This window comes from Talpa europaea (genome assembly GCF_964194135.1).
Source record: "Talpa europaea genome assembly, chromosome: 7".
Lineage (NCBI taxonomy): Eukaryota > Metazoa > Chordata > Mammalia > Eulipotyphla > Talpidae > Talpa > Talpa europaea.
Window position 1 is genome coordinate 111,339,377 of NC_140074.1, and position 19,765 is coordinate 111,359,141.

A 19,765-nucleotide genomic window follows, 5' to 3' on the forward strand; every position below is an offset into this window, starting at 1 on the left:
ACAAGTTCCTTAGTCAAAATACAGAAATCAATATGGGTTTTGGTACCTTTCTTAAAGGGATTTTTCTTTGATTTCTGCATTTGAAATATGCTGTGTATTTATTGAGTACTCAGCCTCATTACAGTGACATCAATGTTACACTCTAATTCTAGAACATTTTATTTGAGTGCTAAGGATAGAGAACAGCTCCATTCTTCACCTGGAAGAAAAATAAGCTCCAGTTTGTGAAGTACCTACATTATGCTAGGTGAGTTGATCCACAATCTGATTTTTAATCCTCCTAAACTGTCATGAAAGATAGATACTACTATGCTGATTTTTCTGATGGAAGAGCTATGGCTTGAGAAAATGCTTTTCTCAAGAATATGCAGCTAGTAAGCAGTAGAATTTTATATTTTATTTGTATCATTTGTGTTTATGTTTTTAATAAACCACATAATATCTCAATGTAGTTGAGTATTTTAAGTAATAATTTTGTCGTTTTCCCTATAAAATAGTTAATTATCCTTTGCTTATTCTTTTACAGTGTGTTAAATCATCTTAAAATCATCCCTTTTGTGCACAGTCATTTCTTTTATCTTGGCATATCATAGGTCAGCATTTCCCAAAGTTTGTGCCTAGAAACACTAATTCTGTGAAAAAAAATTAGCAGTGACCAAATATGTTTGGAAAGCATTTGCTTAACCAAATTCAAAAATGTCTCTTTATCAGCATCCTTAACATTTTTTTTTTAAGATTTATTTATTTATTTACACAAGCATTGGGTACAGTCAGATGCGCGGGAGGGTGAGAGAATTCACCAGAGCCAGAGTGGGGAACAGAACAGGCAGACTGACGAAATACACTGCTGAGGGGAGCAGCGGGCAGCAGGAGAGGTCTGCGCACCATGTGGGACCCTCGCCGCCGGCCGGGGATTGAACTGGCGCTGCAGAGGCTGCGGGCAGCTTTGCAGTCCAGCACTCAACCGCTGCACCACCAGGGGAGGCCCAGCATCCTTAACATTTTAAAATAAATCTTATATTTCTAAAAGGGATGTATAATGCAACATTTTCCAAACTTACTTGACCAGAGACCCTCTTTCAGCGGAGCATCATATAGAACCACTGTTATTTGGGTCACACTTTGGGTACTATTTCAGTGCCCAGAGTGAGTATATGTCAATCTAAGATAAATCCTTCTTTTTGGGAAATTCTACCTTATGTCTTAATTAAATATATTTCCTGCTATTCTATACATATTTACATTCCTATGGAGGAGATACATGTTTATGTTAAAAACTGAAACTGTAGAAATAATTGGACTGTCTAGACCATTGTTTCTTGATTATTGGATAGTAATCTTGCAGTATTGGGAAGAACATCTAAATCCTCCGATAATGTAAAAAACAGTCCGTCATTCTCACAGGACTTTTATCTTCTCCTCTGATAAAGACCAAACACAAAGCTTATGAATTGCAAAGAATCAATCTATGCAATTGTTTTATTATCTTTACCTGCACACAACAGCCAGTTGATAGGGAAAGGATGGGGGGGCCAGTGGGGGGATAAGAGGAGAAAGGAGCATAGACAGAATGCCTGGCCTGGGAGTGGACCTTGGGAACTAGGTGTTCTCTTGTCAATGTAGAATGTTGAAGGCCCTGGTCTTCTGGAGATCTGGAATGATACCCCACTTGGGTTTCCCTCTCAATGCATATTTACATCTCCTAATCACCCTTTCATTAAAAGAATATTATATTCTTGCAAACTTTTGTCCTTATTTCTAGCTATAGCTGACATTTCTGAAGGCATTTGTTGTAGCGATCTATTCATTAGGAACATCTTTTGCTAATGTAAGAACAATTTCTTTAAACTAGTTAAAACTCAGCTAGCATCTCTCAATTTCAACCAAAGATTTCTTACCTAATTGGCCGTCTAGTGCCCTCAATCTAGGGAGTGCAATGCAGTTGGAGATCTGATGGGTAAAGGAGCATGGAAAATGAAAACTTTATGGAGGCTTTAATTCTCCAAATAAAACTAAGTGCCTGTTCCACGAATCATTGCACAGATCAGAAACCTGACTCTGTCCCATCGGAACAGTTTGAGTAGAAGAGAAAGTTTGAAAAGCTTCTCAGAGATTTCCTGGGTATAGGTGTGTAGGTCTAGAAAAGGTATGCTCTACTTTCTTCTGAACTGTAGTACAGAGGAAGATTAAAATTTAGGGTGTAGTAAGTCCAGTGCTCAATCCTTATGTAAAGGTCGGAGACAAAAGTGAGGTGTGATAGGGCAACAGATGTGGAGACTAAAGACCAAGGTCGGAATCTTGATTTTTTTTTTTTTTGCATTGTGGCCTTGGTCAAGTCACTTAGCTTCAGAGTTAATTGTTAAAACAAGGATGAAAAGGAGATACTGAATGTGAATCTGCATTGTAAACTTAACTGCGAATATACACAGAGTTTTATTAGTAGTATTGCTGTTGTAATTAGTTGCATTTCCTTGGGGATTCTAAGAGGAATTCTCTTTGGAAGTAATAACTTTGAGGGTGACTCTCCTAAAGACCCAGCACACTGAGGAGTTTGGGGAAGCGATGATTCAAAGGAAAGGGAACTATGGCAGCTGCTGTTTTTCTTGTGCTTATTTTCAAACTGTTTGCCTGGAGAGAGGGTGAGAGAGAAGGGAAGAGAGGCAAGTCTTTTCTGAAGGGTTAACGCGAGATAGTGCTGTAAAGTGATTCCAGATGTACCAATATTAATATCTCTCTCTCCCTGATGAATGGGAAGGTATGACCCAGTTAGGAAACTGCTAAAATTACCGGCGCCACTGAGGCCTCAGTTGATGGCCCAACGCAGACTTTTGTCCTTACCCCGGCAACTATAATGCTGATGAAGGGCCCGGACCTGCTGCAGCAGACCTTCCAAAACTTCACTCTGTCCCTTGTGTCTGGGCTCTCTGTCGTCATAGTCTTTCCAGTCTATTGAACAAAAAGAAACAAACAGAGTGAAATGGGAAAGCAGGGGAGGCCTCTTCCCTGCCCTGCCTCAGGAGCCCAGTTCTGTTCATACTACCACTGACTGTGACTAAGCACCCAGCACTTGCACAGAGAGCAGGCAGTGCCAAGGACTTGGAAGTTGCCATTGTTTGGGGCCCTGTGCAAAACAGTAATTGTGGTTGGTTCCTTGTGTTGGGCAGTTTTAGAGCAAGAGAAAATGGTAATTGAAAGTCAAAAAAAAAAAAAAAAGCTAGGGAATTTGGGAATCAAATTTTCCCTCCTCTAGCCTTTATCCTCCTTTTCAGCATCTCATGTCCTAATCAGTTCTCCTGCTACTTCTCCACTCCCCTGGACCCCAAATCTCAACTGGATTTCCATAATAGGAAAGAAAGGGGTGAGAATGTGCAGACTAGATGAAATCCACAGTCCCAATGCTTTTATTGTAGGTTTCACACTTTTGGCCAAATTGACATTTCTTTCCAAGGAAAGAGCCCATGTTAGATGCCAAGAAATGGAAATCTACATTTTGCTCTAATGAATGTCTGCTTTGGTTAGCTGGCACAGCAACCCCTGCACATACTCTGAGCCACCAACCACCCTGTCTGCTCAGTCTCTAAATATACAGTATTAGCTTACATGGCAAATTTAAATTGCAATACCCACTGAGATTTTTCTCTCCCTTCTATTTTCATTCCATTTGGCTATAATGATATCAAGAGTAATAACCCGTATGGGACTTATGTCAAGATTGTAATTCTGCTGTCTCCAGCTCTTGATTTTTTTTTTTTTTCAGTAGGTCAATCATTTCATAGCCCATCCCTAAGTCCCACTATCTCCCCCCACCCCATCCCAGTTTTACTTTCTGAGCCTTTCAAATGCAACAACTTAAAGAACTTCTTAGTTGAAATGCTTTCTCTAAAAATTCTAGTCATTCTTTCCCAGAAAAGTCAGTTAGTTCAGAAATGTATCTGAGGCTTAAATTCTAGTTGAATGAATTTCAAATCTCCCTCCCCTTAGATTTATTTTAAAATATGGAGACACCCTTGCTCAGAAACTTAAACAGACACCACGACAGTTAAAATTCAGGTAAAAGCATGCCACCTTGGTGCATCCAAGGCCAAATAGTACAGCACACATTTTGAAAAACACTGGATTTGGAGTCAGATAAATCTGGGTGTGGCTCTTCTGATTCCTAGAGTGTCTGTAAGACAAGGGCTTCTGCTTCATACTGTGGAAAGTGAGCAGACTACCCATCTTACAGAATTTTGATGAGGATTAAATAAAAGATATATTAGGTATCTGGCACAATGTTATATGGCAGGCATTATGTAAATAGTAACACAAACAGAAGGAAATTCTTTGATGCAGAGTTTACTCACCAAGTAATAAGTATGGGGATGTCATTTGCTACCCTAGCAGATATTTCCCTGTGAAGAGGGAGGCCTCAGAAATTTTCTCATCCCTCTTCCTTCCTACCCTATCTCCATGTAACCTTCTCCATTTTTACCTCTCGTAAGTCTGAGACTCAGCAATAATCATTCCATTTCTGTATTACTCAAGGGGCTATAATGAAGTTTCATGACTGCCTATACAGTGCTCATTTCATTACACATGGACATATTTTTGGTGCTTTTGTTTTTGTTTTGTTTTGTTTTGTTTTTTCTTCTGGGATGGAGGGTCAGAACTTGGTTGGAGTCTATGTGGTGTGGCTCAGTTGTGGTCAACTCTGGAGACAGGGAATTGGCATAGGTGCCTTCTGTAGTCTCTGTTCCTTGTGGTCAGGAACCGTGACTTAATTTCTCTTTACGTCAGCTTTCTTCTCTGTGAGTTTTTGAGGTTTGAGAGAAATAATTTGAGTAAAGCACGCACTAAACGCTGGTGGCATTGTGACTTTGAGAAGCTGTTCAGGTAGGACGGGCTAGGTGGAGTTTTTACTGGGAAATTTAGAAATGTTTGGGGAAACAAACTCCAAGAGTCCCTGATCCTTTCTGCAGTGTCCTGGCACTGGGTGCAGTGAGAATAAACTTTGTTCTCGCGACCACCAGAGGCTATTGGGAGTTTGTTCCATTTGTCAGATAAGTGCACCGAAACTGCTCATGGCAAGATGAGCAACACTGTTTGCTTGAGTAAGACTTCGGGGTGGCGGAATGACTGTGTGACCCTGAACATGCTAATACATTCTAATGAGTGTTAATACTGTCATACATGTGAGGGCAGAAGCACTGGACCTGGCTCTTTCAGCCAGACCCTATTACATCAGAGGCGAGCTTGAGCTGATGACTTTATGATACATTAGAAAATTGCTAATGCTAAATTGCAGCCCAAGTGAGCTCTGGACACGATGCCAAGGTTTTTGGAAAGAATGACTTTTTCTCATAGATGTTTGGAAGGTTCTGACGACTGCATAAAATAGGAGACTTTAGGGATGAGGGAGAAAATTGAAAATATATTAAGAAATCAGGAACCTGACAGGAATAAACTTAGTGTGGTAGGAAAAGAGCAGATTGTGCCACATAATACAGTTCACTGTTCTGGTAATGAGACACTTGAATAGCAACACAATGTAGAGCTTACATTCACTGGCGATATCAGGGCTTTCCTGATCGTAACTCAGACAAGCCTGTCTGGGTCCTTTTCTCTTATTATGTACCATACCATATAACATAAGTCTATAAAAACACATTAAGGCCTTTTGTAAAAATATAGAAAAAGTTTTATAGCTTACTGGAACATATTACCAAATTTCCAATTACTCTGTCATGTTAGAATACATTGTCCTCTAGTAAATATCTGAATACTGATATATGTTACATCACAATGTCATACTCTGTTTATAAATAGAACCAGAGTATTTTTATATTGTTCTTTCCAAGTGATATGGCCTGTCTGTCTGCAACAACTATAATATGTTAGGATTTTAGTTTTTTGCCAGATACCCCTACTAATTGAAGGTGCCATTTTAGAAAATGTTGCCATTTGCTACATTAATTACTGGGTAATAAGTGACTCTTCCCAGCCCTGGACAGTGGCTCTTGTCATCTGGAGAAAGCACTTCAAATGGGTTCTGAGGGAGAGTGTCTGACAGAATTTGAAATTCATAGAACTGGAACATCTGACATTGACAAGTAAATGCAGGCAGATTGCATGGGGGCATGCATTTGGGGTGGGTCTCCCCCACCCCACCTCCAGGTCAACAGAGGTTAGCATTTTTTTTTTGCTTTTCTGTCCCTTTTATTGAACATCTTCAGTAACACATACTTCCCCGCCCTGCCCCCCAGCCCCATAAGATTGGCTCCATTTTTAATTCTTGCGTTTGCTTTTATGGTATGGATATGTATATTTCATACATTTATTTAACCATTAACTTAATATTGGATATTTGCTTTCCCCACTATATGTGATATTTCACTTTATCAGTGTATTACTACAGTATATATATATTTGCACATAATTGTCTGTTGTCTGGTGTGTAATGTGGGGTAAAAAAGAAACAAATGTTCTTATGATGACAGTTGGTGTAATATGGCTAATTGTGTACCACAAAGGATGTAGCACTTTGCATTCTACCAAGGAAACATGATACCATTTTAAACTATCACATTAATGAAGATTTTTAAAAAATTAAAATACAATTCAGAGTAATAGGGTAATTATGCAGAAAAATATATGACTTGTCTGGAGATGTTTCTTCTGGTTAATTAAAATTTTTGGTTAATAGAGTTATCTAATATACCAGGCATAAATTATTAATCTTCAAATAATTATGAGACTTTTGCTGTTGTTTTTTGAGCCACCACTATAAATATAGATTACTTGTGGCAGAGTGTAGAAAAGTACCTATTAGTAAGAAACATTTTCTTCTGACAGAATGTCATGTAAGTAAGATTTGCTATATTTCATTGTCTTCAAATTGATGTGGATGTAACCACTGGGGGTGAAGAAGAGATGAAAGCTAAAAAAAACTGTGTGTTTTGAATCAGCCATTCCCACCATGTTGTTTCAGTAAATCCCCATGAAACCTGGGAAAGCGTACGGTGAGACCCATTCTACAGATATTGAATCAATAATCAGAAAGTTTAAGTAACTTCAAGACCCCTGGATTAATTAAAGGTACAATGGGAACCAAATTTGGAATTGTTGTTTTGAAATTCCCTCTCCTTTCATGCCACTGAGTTGCCTCCCAGGGGAACATTTCAGCAAAGAAATCATTCATTAGGTGTCCCAGATGTTATCCCGAAGAGATCTTGCTAGTCCCAAGCAGTGGGGAAGGCATGGCAGTGGTATCCTGAGCATGGAGGTGGAGTTGGAGCCCGATGACAGATTTAAGAGCGTTCACAGCCACCACCTACTAGAAGGAGAGGCGTATGCTGGTGTCGTGGTCTGGGCAGCTCCCCATCCTTTCATGTTATAAGCTGAGACTTGAACAAAATACTGTTGGCCCTGCAAAGTATTGAAATAGAGAAAATGATGCATCAGGAGTTTAACTTAATCACTTTTATCCTAGAAGCAGATTCCTGTGTCTGATTAACTCACGATACTTCCCTTGAGAAATCCACTACTCATACTTTTGCTTTCTAGCTTATCCAGACCATTATGTTTATATGTGATAATAAACATATTTGTGATGCTCTTAGCTTTTTTATGCTTTTTTAAAAAAATTGAAATATTAAAATTACTATTACTTGCCCCCATTTATAAAATTATTATACAATTGTTACTTTTAAAATTTTTTGAATCAATTTATTTTAATTGAGGTGATATTAGGAATGTCACACCATTCTACAAAGCTTACCAAAAATTGCAATTTCGCACCTTCACCTCTTTCTCCTCAGAGATAACAACCATAACCATCTTACCTTTTTTAGCCAATCAATTTGCTTTGTAAATTAGTAAATTATAACAAATATCTGTTCAGATTACTACATCAGAGGTCTGCTGCATTCTTTTTTTTTATTTTTTAATTTTATTTTTATATTCCCCATGCAATTGCAACCCCCTTATTTTGACCCCAATCCCTCCTTTCCCCGCCCCCCCATCCCCCATAGAATGTCTCTGGTTCGTAGTTGTTTGTTGATTTTGATATTTTCTTTAAGTGCTTTTGTAGTATTTCATAGTAGGCGAATGCCATCATTTAACCAATTCCTCATTGGTGGACATTTAGGTAATTCTCACATTTTATGGCACAGTAAATAATGCTGTGATTAATATTCTTTACTCATTCACACATTTTAAAAAGTAATTATTTCATATTACTTCAATATTAGCCTTTATTAAAAAAGGTTTATATTCTTTAATGTCTTATCATATGAAGAATTAAGGGGTTGTTTTGGTTTGCTTACAATCTTTTAAAATGTTTTGTATGCTTTTACATTTTTGCTTTGAAGAACTTTTTCCCTTGATGAACCCAAAGGGGCATTTTAGAAGCCAGATTTGATAAGACATAGCTTGCAAAAATTGCAAAATGGTGTTTGCAGTTAAAAAAAAATAGCATATCTTTGTAGAGGCCTTGCTAGGGATTTAATAATGTTGGCCTTACCATATTATAAAGTTAATTATTTTAACATTAAAAATGGGTTTCTATTTACCTCAAGGTTATGGCGATTCTGTGAAAGTGTAAATCTACTTCCAGGCTTTTATGTGATGAGGATAGTGTCTGCATTGCTCTCATTGGACGACCAAGTGGAAAAACTTAATCCCTATAAAAATTAGTTCAAATATTAGAGAAACTCTCTATGGAGAGTTTTCCATTTTTATTACCATATCACTTTTTCTTTTGAGCAATGGAAATTCCCTAGGGTTCTCTTCTGGCACCCTTCCATCATGTGAGCCATAGGGTTGGGAATCAGTATTCTGCTGATAGCATCTCTGGGGGCCACCCACTCAGGGGTTTGTTTGCTCTGGTAATACACAGTTTTGGCCTCTGGTGTAGACATGTGATTAGGCCTAAAGGTCGCGATTCTGTGGTGGTGACCTAACCACCAAGAATTCTATTATAATAAGCTGGTTCAAACTTGAAGAGATGCAATCTAATAGAGCCTTTTAATGCTGGGTTTCATATTAAATGTTATACATAACTTTCAATTGATTAACCTTTTAGAAAAACAATAAAAAAATTCTTTCTCACTCAGATGAAAGTCCCAAGCTATTAATTATTTGAATTGAACAAAAAATGTGTATGTGTGTATATATATATATATATGCATATATATGTAATCAGTTTGATTTAAGTTTAAAATTTTTGATTAAAAAAGATTTTGATGATCTAGTTTTGTTGCATTTTAATCATTGGAGGAAATACAGGATTTCTTGCAGTTTGAACTGACTCACTAAGTGTTTTTAGTTTTTGTATTTTGTATGTTTAAATGGTTTATAGTTCTCTAAATAATTAACTTTCTGAGTTTATATTGGTTGAACAAATAAGCATAGTTTCAGTTTTTCATTCACAGTTTAAATTGGTTCAGGTTACTGAGAAATGTAGCGCCACCATATATAGTTTCTTTTTTTTTTTTTTTGTGAAAGCATATTTGGACAGATTTTTTTTTTTAAATCAAGGGAAAGGATTTCTCTCAGGAAATTGTGTGACTCCAATTGATGACTGATCTCAACTGAGGCTGTGGGGGTGAGGGTTAGATGAGGCTGTTATTTTTACCATCAGACAGGGAGTCAAAATTGGATCTCTCAGAGCCTTTGATCCCCCCTGAAGATTAGACTGTGATCCAGAGAGCAGCAGCTTTCAAGGCTTGCATGAGGCCAGTCTTTTTCTGATCTCCGTAGAACATGGCAGCTTACAAAGTGGTTCATGCTGTTTGCTCACTCCTTTGTGGAGTTCAGATTATGGATACCAGACATATCACGCTTAACGAGTGGCAGTTGTTGCCAGAGGACTGGGTGTTGGCTGTTGTTTCCAGAGTATGCATTTGCTACCAAAATCCCTGCACAAACATCAGGCACAGGCAAATAGGAAGTCTAAAAGGAGGATTTGGCATTTACCATTGTAAGCCCTGTGATCGTGCATCTCAGGGTCTGCAGGTTTTCCATGATGATTTCACCAGCCAAAGGACAAAAGTCTTTAGACATGCTCCATTCCACTGTGGGTGGGGGGAGAGACAGAGAGATAGAGAAGGGAATGAAATGTACTTATATATCAAGAAGCATCATAGAAACTGGTATATAATCCTTCTAAAAACAATAAATTTATCCTCATTTGCCTATAATTGGCACATGTAACAATTCACATCGGGATGAAAAGATAATTCTCAAGTTCATAATTATGAAAAAAAAAACAACCCTAATCAAACCCTAATCAATCAATCCTTTAAGAGCAACACATCTTAAATATACACGCATATGTATATACACATATAGGTATATAGACACATCTACACTATATATATATAATGTATATAAAATAATATATATAAGACACATTATATATAAAACTTCATTGTATGTAGAAGATAAATTACTTACTGCATTGTTAATTTTTTTTGATTGAGAACATTAATACCTTACCTTCTGTTTGTGCTCCAAGTCTGGTCTCTGCTTCATCATTCTACTGAAATTCTTCTTTCAAAGTCTAGATAATGTTCTCATCTCAAATCACGAAGACTCTTTTCATTCCCACTATATTGTTTCTCTCTTTTTTGGAAACATTCTCTTTGTTTAGTGTTCTCATACTCTTCCCTGGACTCTTGTCCTCCTTGATACCTTTTTCTAGTCTTTTTTTCATTGGCTTATCTTCTGCCAAGGATTTGGGATTTGTGGTTGACTTCATCATCAGTGCCCCCCATACCTGATATCCTCAAAGTGGGTGTTGATTCACAGTTAAATTTGTCCAAATTCTAACACCCCAATTTACTGTGAGACTATGTTCTTTCCACTGGTTGAAACACCATGGTCAGGAGAGAGAAATTGTGCATGATCAATAAAAAGTGTCTTAATCGACAGCTTACACATGGCAGGATTTAAGGCAATCTTAAATGAAGTAGGAGATTGTTTTATGGAAGACAAGGTCTGTATGTTTTTAGACTTCATAATGACAAGTTCTAGGCCTTAAAATTTAAATTATGTTCTCTATGACATTTAATTAAAAATTAAGCCAAATTGTCCCCGAATCCTTCTGTTCTCCTTAAGTCACATAGGCCCTCTGCTTTAGAGTCTTGTGCTTCATTCCCTGCTCCTCTTCAGTGTGCTACTGGGGAATCTAACTTGCTTACTTTCTTACAATTGCCCTCTCAAACTCCTAGTGCTTTGGTACTGGCATGTCTTTTCTTGGGAAACCCTGACACTTTGGCCTTCTCTACTTTTTGCAACTCCTTTCCTGTTGGTTTCTATTGCACCTTTTCTCTGCCTCTCCACTCACCTGAATCTGCTTTCCAGGCTCTCCATGGCCCTGCTTGTCCATCTCCCTTTGATGTAATGACCTTTCAGGATTTAATATTTGGCTTTTTTTTTTTTACTTCTATATGCTTGTCCTCACTAGTGACTTTATCCATTTTTCCAGGTGTAACTTCCCCTGGAACTCTAACTTTGTCCTGCAAATGTACACTTGAGTGTCCTCTAAGAACTTCCCTTTTCCAAAATATGTTTCTCTTCTTGTTTATTCAATTTTGGATTATGACACTGCCCACATCCAATCACCCAACCCCAAATCTCAGACCCTACTTGCCTCCTCTTTTCCTTCTATTCCTCGCAATCAGTTGCTCACTAAACCCAATAGATTCTACTTTTAAAATGTCTTCTGTAAATTTCTCTTCTCCCTCACATTGAAATTAGTCTAGAACAGACCTTTATAATCATTAGCATCAATTCTGCTATTGATTTGTTTGAAGGCCTGATTGATCAACTGATTAACTATCCTTGATTTTTCTGTCCTTCTCATTCTTAATGTACCCTTAAGCCCAAATTATAAGTTTAAAATATAAATAACTGATTTCATTTCTCTATTTAAAACTTTATAGAGTTCAGTTGTTTTCAAAATAAAATGAGATCTTAAGAAGACATTCAAAGACCTTCATAACCTGGTCCCAACCTTACTTTACTGTCCTCATACCTTGCCATCAACCAAAGTAAAATCTCTGTTCCTTCGGTACTTGTTACCTCTTCATTCTGTATATTTCTGCCTCTGTTTCTTGCTCATCTTCTAATCTTTCCTTGGTGAAACGCTCTAATCCTTTATGACCTAGCAAATCCAACTTCAGATTCTTCAGCAATAAGTAAATACACTTGTTTCTGTGCTCCCAAAGTCCTCTATTCATATAAAACAAGATTTATTATAGATACATTTTACTTTATTGTATATATCTTTTGTTTGATTGTGAGAAACTTGACAATAAAAATTTCATTGATTTTTTTTTTCCTTTCTAGGATGTGTGTGCTTGGTATGATGTTTACTAAATATTTTAGAAATATGTATATATATGTATAAACATATACATGTATATGTATCTTTATGTATATATGTGTATGTATACACACATATTTATGTATTTGATTTACACACACACACACACACACAGCAGACTGGTTTTCCACCATGGAGATATTTTTCTTCCATCTGAATCTCTTCCTTCTCCAGTTTTTTTGCCTTTTGATATTCTCAGGAATATTGTAAAATCTACTTAGAATCAAATGATTAGGGTTATATGTTAATCTAAAAATTAGTCCTAAACAAATTAATATTCTAAATATGTATTTAGTGTGCATATGTGTGTATTTTAATACATGTGTTATATATGTATGCATATACATACACACTGGATATGATTTTAGTGTATATATATGTATTTTAATATATATATTATATATGTATGTATGTATTGGCTTCTTCTTAAAGAAGCCAAGTCTCCAAAAGTCAACTTGGAGAAGGTTTGTAAACAGAGAATAATATTGCATATAATTTGAGCTTAAACAAACAAAAAACTGAGATCATTGAGGGAGTTATGACAAACAAAAATGAAAATCAGTAGCAAATTTACAAGGACATCTATAAAGAGTAAAGAAAATAGGAAAATTCTGGAAACAAAAATATCTTTGTTTACCATTGAGCCAAGCATAACTGACAGAATGGTGGAACTCCAACCTAAAGATTGAGTGTCAAGGGTTTCTGATTAAGGCAAAGGATTTAGTATGACGTCCCAAAGGGAGACCTAGGGGTTAGTAGGAACAATACCAGATTTTTTGTCGAGTGATTAATAAAAGGTTGATCAAAGATACCATCTATAAAATTCTGAAGAAACTATTTTTGAATCAAAGCTGTTCATGTTCTGTTGAAATATGTTTTACAAAGCATGATTAGGGTTAGGGTTATAAGGGGTGGCATAAAGGGCCTAATTTCTTGGAAAAAAAAAACAGAAAACAAATAGAAGTAGGTTTTTAAGGAGGTGTGGTCCTGCTTTGAGAGTCAGTAAGACTCAAGTACTTAAGACTGATTATATTTTAAAACACATCTGGGTACTAAAGGGAGAGGAGATAGAGAAAGAGCACATTCACATAGAAGAAAATAAATTCTCTATATTGGAATGACCAGTCTATTCTGGGGCAACCAACAGTCTTTCCCCTCTATGCATTTCCTTGGGTTGGTGGAGTTTTTTGACACGAAGAAAGGCACTTCTGATCATTTCAAGAACTAGGGAGCGAAACAGGAGAGTGAGCAGGAATTACTTTGGTTGCCAACTGGGAATTCTAAGAAGGCAACTTAGCATGGTCTCTCTGGAAAATTAAGTGTAGGTAGTTTTAAGACTTAATATTAAAGCCATGAGAAAATCACTTATAAGTCTGCTCTAAATCCCTGAAGGGTTTGGAGCCATGATTATGAAGTTTAAAACTATATAATACTTATAATTTTAAGATAAAGATCAGGACAACTGTTTCTACTTAGGTCTGGGAAATAGAAGCAGAGTTTAATCATGCAATGGCTCATAGCAGTTGAAAATTAACAAGAAAGGTACCAGACAAAACTTAGGTGTTAGTATTTCCTAAAATTTGGCTCTAGCTCAAACTGTGATTCACTATATTTTATTTCAAATAGTGGTGATTATTTTCAATGTGATGCTGTATTATTTCAACAAATATTTCATTTGTATCTAAGCTTTAGAAATATAGTCATTTGGGTAGGAGAGTCCTAGCTGAATTCCACCATGGTATCCATATAAACCACAGGCCAAGGTCTGTAATGTCACTGAATTCTATAATGTGAGGAAAAATGTCACAGAATCAGTGACAAGAACAGAAAGTCCATGACTACAGAGGTCAGGATGCACAAGCAGAGAATAATGTAAAGCTCAGGTAAATTTCAAGCCTCATGGTGTAGGACTGTGATTAGTACACCCTGCTTTAGCTGACAGCACTCTTTCAGTTTCAGGCCAGCTTTCTGAGAGGTGAATATGCAAGAGTAAAGGCATTAAGGCATTAAAGAGAGCACTTTAATGTGGAATTTCTATGCATAGATATTCAGGTTCTCCCTGAAGTCTCAAATGCCTTAAAGGCTAGCATTGTTTTATCTTATTCACACATCAGGAGCAGTATACTGTAAAACTTAAAATCTTGCATCTTGTCTAGTTCCTACCTTAGTTCTCCCTTTAGCCTCATCATTCATCAGTCACTTGAACTTGGACTCCTTGCTTATTCTGTTTTCTCATTTGATATTCTGCCCTCTCCCCCCAAATCTTCCTCTTCATTTGAACAGGCTTCAGCTAATGTCTCTCCCTTTTCAAAGTTTTCCCTCAATTTCCAAGGGAAACTCTTTTGCCACTCTTCCCAGAGCAGTTTTAATATTTCTCTGTCATTGCACTTGCTTTATTGCTTTGTATTTGTGTTTTAAATGTTCTGGCTGCTTGGTGTCTGTAAGCTCTTTGAGGGCAAAGACCATATTGGATTCATGCCAAAGTTCCCGTCATAGAGCCTAGCACAATGTAGATGGCTAGGTAAATGTTTGGGTTAAATGCTTGATTCTTGACTTTGGACTTCTTAAAATCAAAGGTAGAGACATCTGATGGTGGTGCATAAAGAATAAGCAAAAACAGGAGAGAAAAATTGCAGTCAAAAAGAAGCTTAAACAGAAGCTGTTTAAACTGTCTAGCTGAGACGGAGAGCAAAAATGAGCCTCCAGAATCCCAGAATCCCAGACTCTTCACTTGCCTGTACTGTCTCTCAGGAACCCAAAAAATAAAAGTTTATTTCCTATTCACTATCAGCACTTCTATGGAACCAAAACAACATTCTTACTAGCCACACTCACCCCGGCGCCTTAGCTAATGAACGGAATTTGGCTAGACTGCCCAGCCCAGCACCAGAGCATTATGAAATCTTCCCCTGATCCATCTAATTGTGCAGTTTCTAACCTTTCAGGCCAACCATAGCACAAGAGGAAGAAAGAGGGAGAGAGGGACGTGCCGAGAAACCCAGAGACAGATAAAATGCAGTCATTTCTAGAGATGAGAAGATGTGTCTTGCTGAAGCATGAACCCGCTCAACACTTGTGGGTTTTAAATTGGGAACTGACGTGAAAACTCTGGATCTGGAAATTCTGTTTAGCTCTGGCAAAATACGAGGTCGGAGCCGCTTGCATTTTTATTTTAAATTCCCTTGGTAGTCCTAGGAGCAGGGGCATGCATTACTTTCAAACAAGAATCTTTATTGTTTGCATAGCACACAGTCTTCTAGTTAATTAGAAAAACATTTTTTTCCCAAATTAAATTTCCCTAGAAAAACAATGATTTAAATTAAGGGCAAAAGATTTTTTTTTTTTTTGGACACTAGTAAAGACTTCCTGTACCCACTACTTCTAAAACATTTAAAGCAAAGTAGGAATCAGGACTATATTACTTATTGTCAGATTCTGCCAATCACAAAATAATAGATTCCTACTGTGTTAGTTTAGCCTGCCGTATGATAGAGCTACACACGTATACCAGGAAGTAGGGAACCTAAATGTATGAGTTTTTGAAAGTGTGTAAGCACTACAAGCAACCACACACGCACACAAAGTCATCTTTATGAAAAATGGACTGGTTCCCAGAGGAATAGGGAGAGAGCAAGTAGGGCATGCAGGAGGGAAGTGATAGGGGACTGGAACTTTGGTGGAGGGTGAAGGAAGCATGTGCATGTCTGGAGGTGTGAAGTTGTACTCCCACAATTATATAGTTATGTGAATGATAAACGAATAAAATTAGAAAAAATACATGGTCACTGCAGCTCCAATTCTCTAATTCTACCACCGCCACCCTGACTTATCTAAATAGTTTCTCTTGATCCCCTTGGCTTTTAGATGAAAGGTGGGATCATTTTTATGATTCTGGCTACTACTGCTACTACTACTACTACTGACTACTACTACTACTACTGACTACTACTACTACTACTGACTACTACTACTACTACTATTCTCTCTTTTCAAACCTAGCATGAAATATTTGTTGAATGAATCATAGTCTTCTAGAGGCCCAGCTTTTGCCAGCCCAATGCCTTTAATACGATCTATGGAGCTTTATCTCTCACGTCTTTAGTTACTTAAACCAGTGTCTTCAAGCAAAACTTCTTCAGTAATTTCTGCAGTTTTGGGAGAAGAAAGACTGAATAATTTGCACTTGTGGAGTTGTTAGAAGTATATATAAATAACCCTTAAGCCCCAGATCATATAGAAATCATTTTATTCTTTACTGTTATAGGATATTTTTCCTTAGTAAATTCACTTACTGGTTTTCCTAGAACATTAAGAATTGGGAAAGTCTCAGATTTATCACAAAGGCCAGAGGCAAAATTTTAAGAGGAGGTGGTATGATAGGGTCAGTTTTAGAGGAGGCACTAACAGGGAGATGGACGAAGTCAGAGTTCGTCCCCAATCCATGTTTCAGTGGGGTAAATACAGTCGGGTGCTGGATTAACTTAGGTGGCTTTTTTTTTTTTTTAAAGATTTATTTATTTATTTATACAAGCACTGGGTATAGTCAGAAGCGCAGGAGGAGAATTCACCAGAGCCAGAGCAGGGAGCAGAACAGGCAGACTGATGAAGTACACTGCTGAGGGGAGCAGCGGGCGGCAGATCTGCATGCCATGTGGGACCCCCACCAGGGGCCAGGGATCGAACCAGCGCCGCAGAGGTTGCAGGCAGCGTCGCAGCCCAGCGCCCAACCGCTGCGTCACTGGGGAGGCCGTTTAGGTGGCTCTTGAGAGCTGATTGTTAAAGTATCAGAAATTTTGCAAGCTAGAGGTTAAACATCACCATCATTAAATGTTAAATTTTATCAACTTAAAGTTAAATAAACTATTAAAGACAAAGACAGGGAATACTTATAGCTCACCATTCCCTATTTTATTGCATTTTACAGTGTTTTGGCAGTTATTGGTGCTGTATGGTGGGAATAGTAGATAATGGTGTACTACTCCACATCTCTTACCAATCTGTTTGGTGATATATCATGTTGGTAGGCTAAAATTATGGGAATATTCACATCATAGAAATCAGCAATGTTATAAACCAGAGCTTGAGTTTTTATTTTATGGACTTTCTAGAGCAGGTATTGGCAAACTGTAGTTCCATGAGTCAAATTCAATGTCTGATTTTGTCTGGTCAAAGAACTAAGGCTAGTATGATTTTTACATTTTTAAAGAATTGTTTAAAAAAATCAAGCACATGCACATACACACACACACACACACACAAAGAAGAATATGTGACAGAGACCATAAGTGGTCTGTAAACCCTAAAATATTTACTTTGCTCTTTATAGGAGAAATTTGCTGCCATGGCTCTAGACTTAAGAGAGTGATGGAGAAAATGTTAATGCATTTAACATTAGTTGACAGTTTCTGTGGCATTGCAAATAGCACAAAATAATTAGGAATTAGTCTTCAAATACTTGAAGACTATTGATAAAACAAAGAATTCACTTATGTCATCGATGAATGAGTGAAGTTCCAACATGTCTTTGTTTATTCATTTTTGCTTTGTTTTCTTAAAGTAAATAAAAATATCAACCAGCACTTATATGGGAATGGTACCTGTTTGTTGATTGCAGTTACAGGTTTGCTTATAGATTCAAGCATTCGATCAAAAGAAAAGTACTTTGGGAGAGTCAAGACTTTAAGGAATTTACAAAGAGTATCATTTTATCATGATTTGTAAATTATGTGCTCATATTCTTTCAGTAAAATTTATAATAGACTTGTGTGTGTATAGTCGCACACCCACACCACACACTCAGTCTTTTTTGTTTTCTCAGAGAGTCTATTGTTAAACATTTACTATCATACACCAGACACATCCTAGGTCATGCTCTAAGGGTGAGTGTATCTTGACCAGCAGGATATAGTATCCCAGGGATATAGACTATTCATGCATAATTCAGGTAACGTTCTGTTACCAGGATACAAAAATGCGGTATGTAAACCCTCTTCAGCGGCAGAAGTGGCACAGTGAAGGAATCTGGGGCAGAAGTTCAGTTACCAAGCAGTCACCATCTGGGAGGTCTGCCCGGTAGCCAGGCCCCAGGCACTGGGCAACACAGGTGCCTAGGTTCCCTGCGTCAGTTCTTCCTGCCCAAGCCAGGACTGACCCAGAAACTGGCACAACACACAGTTGCTGGGCGGGCATCCATGGACTTGATTTCAACAAGGATGGCAGAGTCAAGAGCTGAGCAACAGAAACCTAGATGTTGATTGTGAGTATGGGAGGCTATATCCAGTCCCCTTCTCATGAAGGCTGGTAACCTCCATGCCTAAGGATGATCTGTGCTTCATCAGTGTTATTAAGTGCTTTATTTTAGTTTATTATTATTATTACACATTATTATTACACATTAAAATATTCCATTTTATTTCATGATTTTCTAGGTTCTATGAATGACATTTATAGAACACTGAAGTCTGAAAATAGGCACAGCAAGTCATTAATTCAGATAAACCACTCACTTTCCCTTTTTCCTTCGAATTTTGCCATAAGGTGTCCAGGTGGAATGTCACTTCAGACCACTTTGCAAGAGAAACTGTCCACATAATAATTTTTATAAATTAAAAAAGTATAAGCTTTTTAAAGACTTCAAGATTGCAGCTGAATAATAGCAGGTACTCAAAACCAATGAGTTAGAGATCAGGCTGGCACTGCCATCCTGCCACTTTTACTCTGAGACTGGGTGGCATACTACCATGTCCACTGGAGAAGAGATTCTTCTCCTGGGGAAGCTTCCTGGGATGCAGGGATTTTTGTTTTGTTTTGCTTCCAATGGAGTGACGCCCTTCTTGCCTGCAGGGAGAGTGCTATGGCAAGCTATTTTAAAATTCTAAAGGGAAGCAAAGAATCAGCTCTCTGATTTGTACACATACGTTCCAAGATATGTGGCTAATTCACAGCTGTCTGAATCCTGTTGGGCCCCCTTGGAATTAAAATAACCAGCCACAGGGCCAAAAGCAAAAGGATTCCAATTTTCCTGCCAGACACTGAGGCTTCATTCAGAGAAGGAAACTAACTATCTGACTTTTCTTTCACACCGCCCACCCCCACTACACCCAATTTATCATCCCACTTTCCTCATTCTAACTTTAATGAATTAAACTCCTTGAGGACAGGACCGGTGTCTTTTTGATCTGCAGACACCCACCTCATTCTATTTTGTAGAAGAACCAGTGGAGCAGGGACTCATCACATGGGTTTGACTTATGTGTGGATGTACATAGTGGGGTGAGGGGGGGCAATCTTCATAGTCCCATTATGCTCCTTGTGATCTATAAAATAAGGACTCTTTAGTTGGCCACTTAACTGGAATTTGCCTTTCACAGTACTCCCTGCACTTGCTCTGTAATCCAA

The 19,765-nt window shown here is 37.7% G+C and overlaps 1 protein-coding gene across 1 annotated transcript in view; it reads right to left on the reverse strand.

Moving 5' to 3' along the window:
* Positions 1-19,765, reverse strand: part of ANKFN1 (ankyrin repeat and fibronectin type III domain containing 1) — a gene marked incomplete at its 3' end in the record, with an annotated part of 361,393 nt that overhangs the window by 58,549 nt on the left and 283,079 nt on the right. The window contains exons 8-10 of the mRNA XM_084238232.1: positions 9,955-10,052; positions 7,314-7,404; positions 2,839-2,946 (exon numbers count right to left, since the gene is read on the reverse strand). Coding sequence (XP_084094358.1) covers positions 2,839-2,946; positions 7,314-7,404; positions 9,955-10,052 — 297 coding nt within the window. The remainder of the gene's footprint in view (positions 1-2,838; positions 2,947-7,313; positions 7,405-9,954; positions 10,053-19,765) is intronic.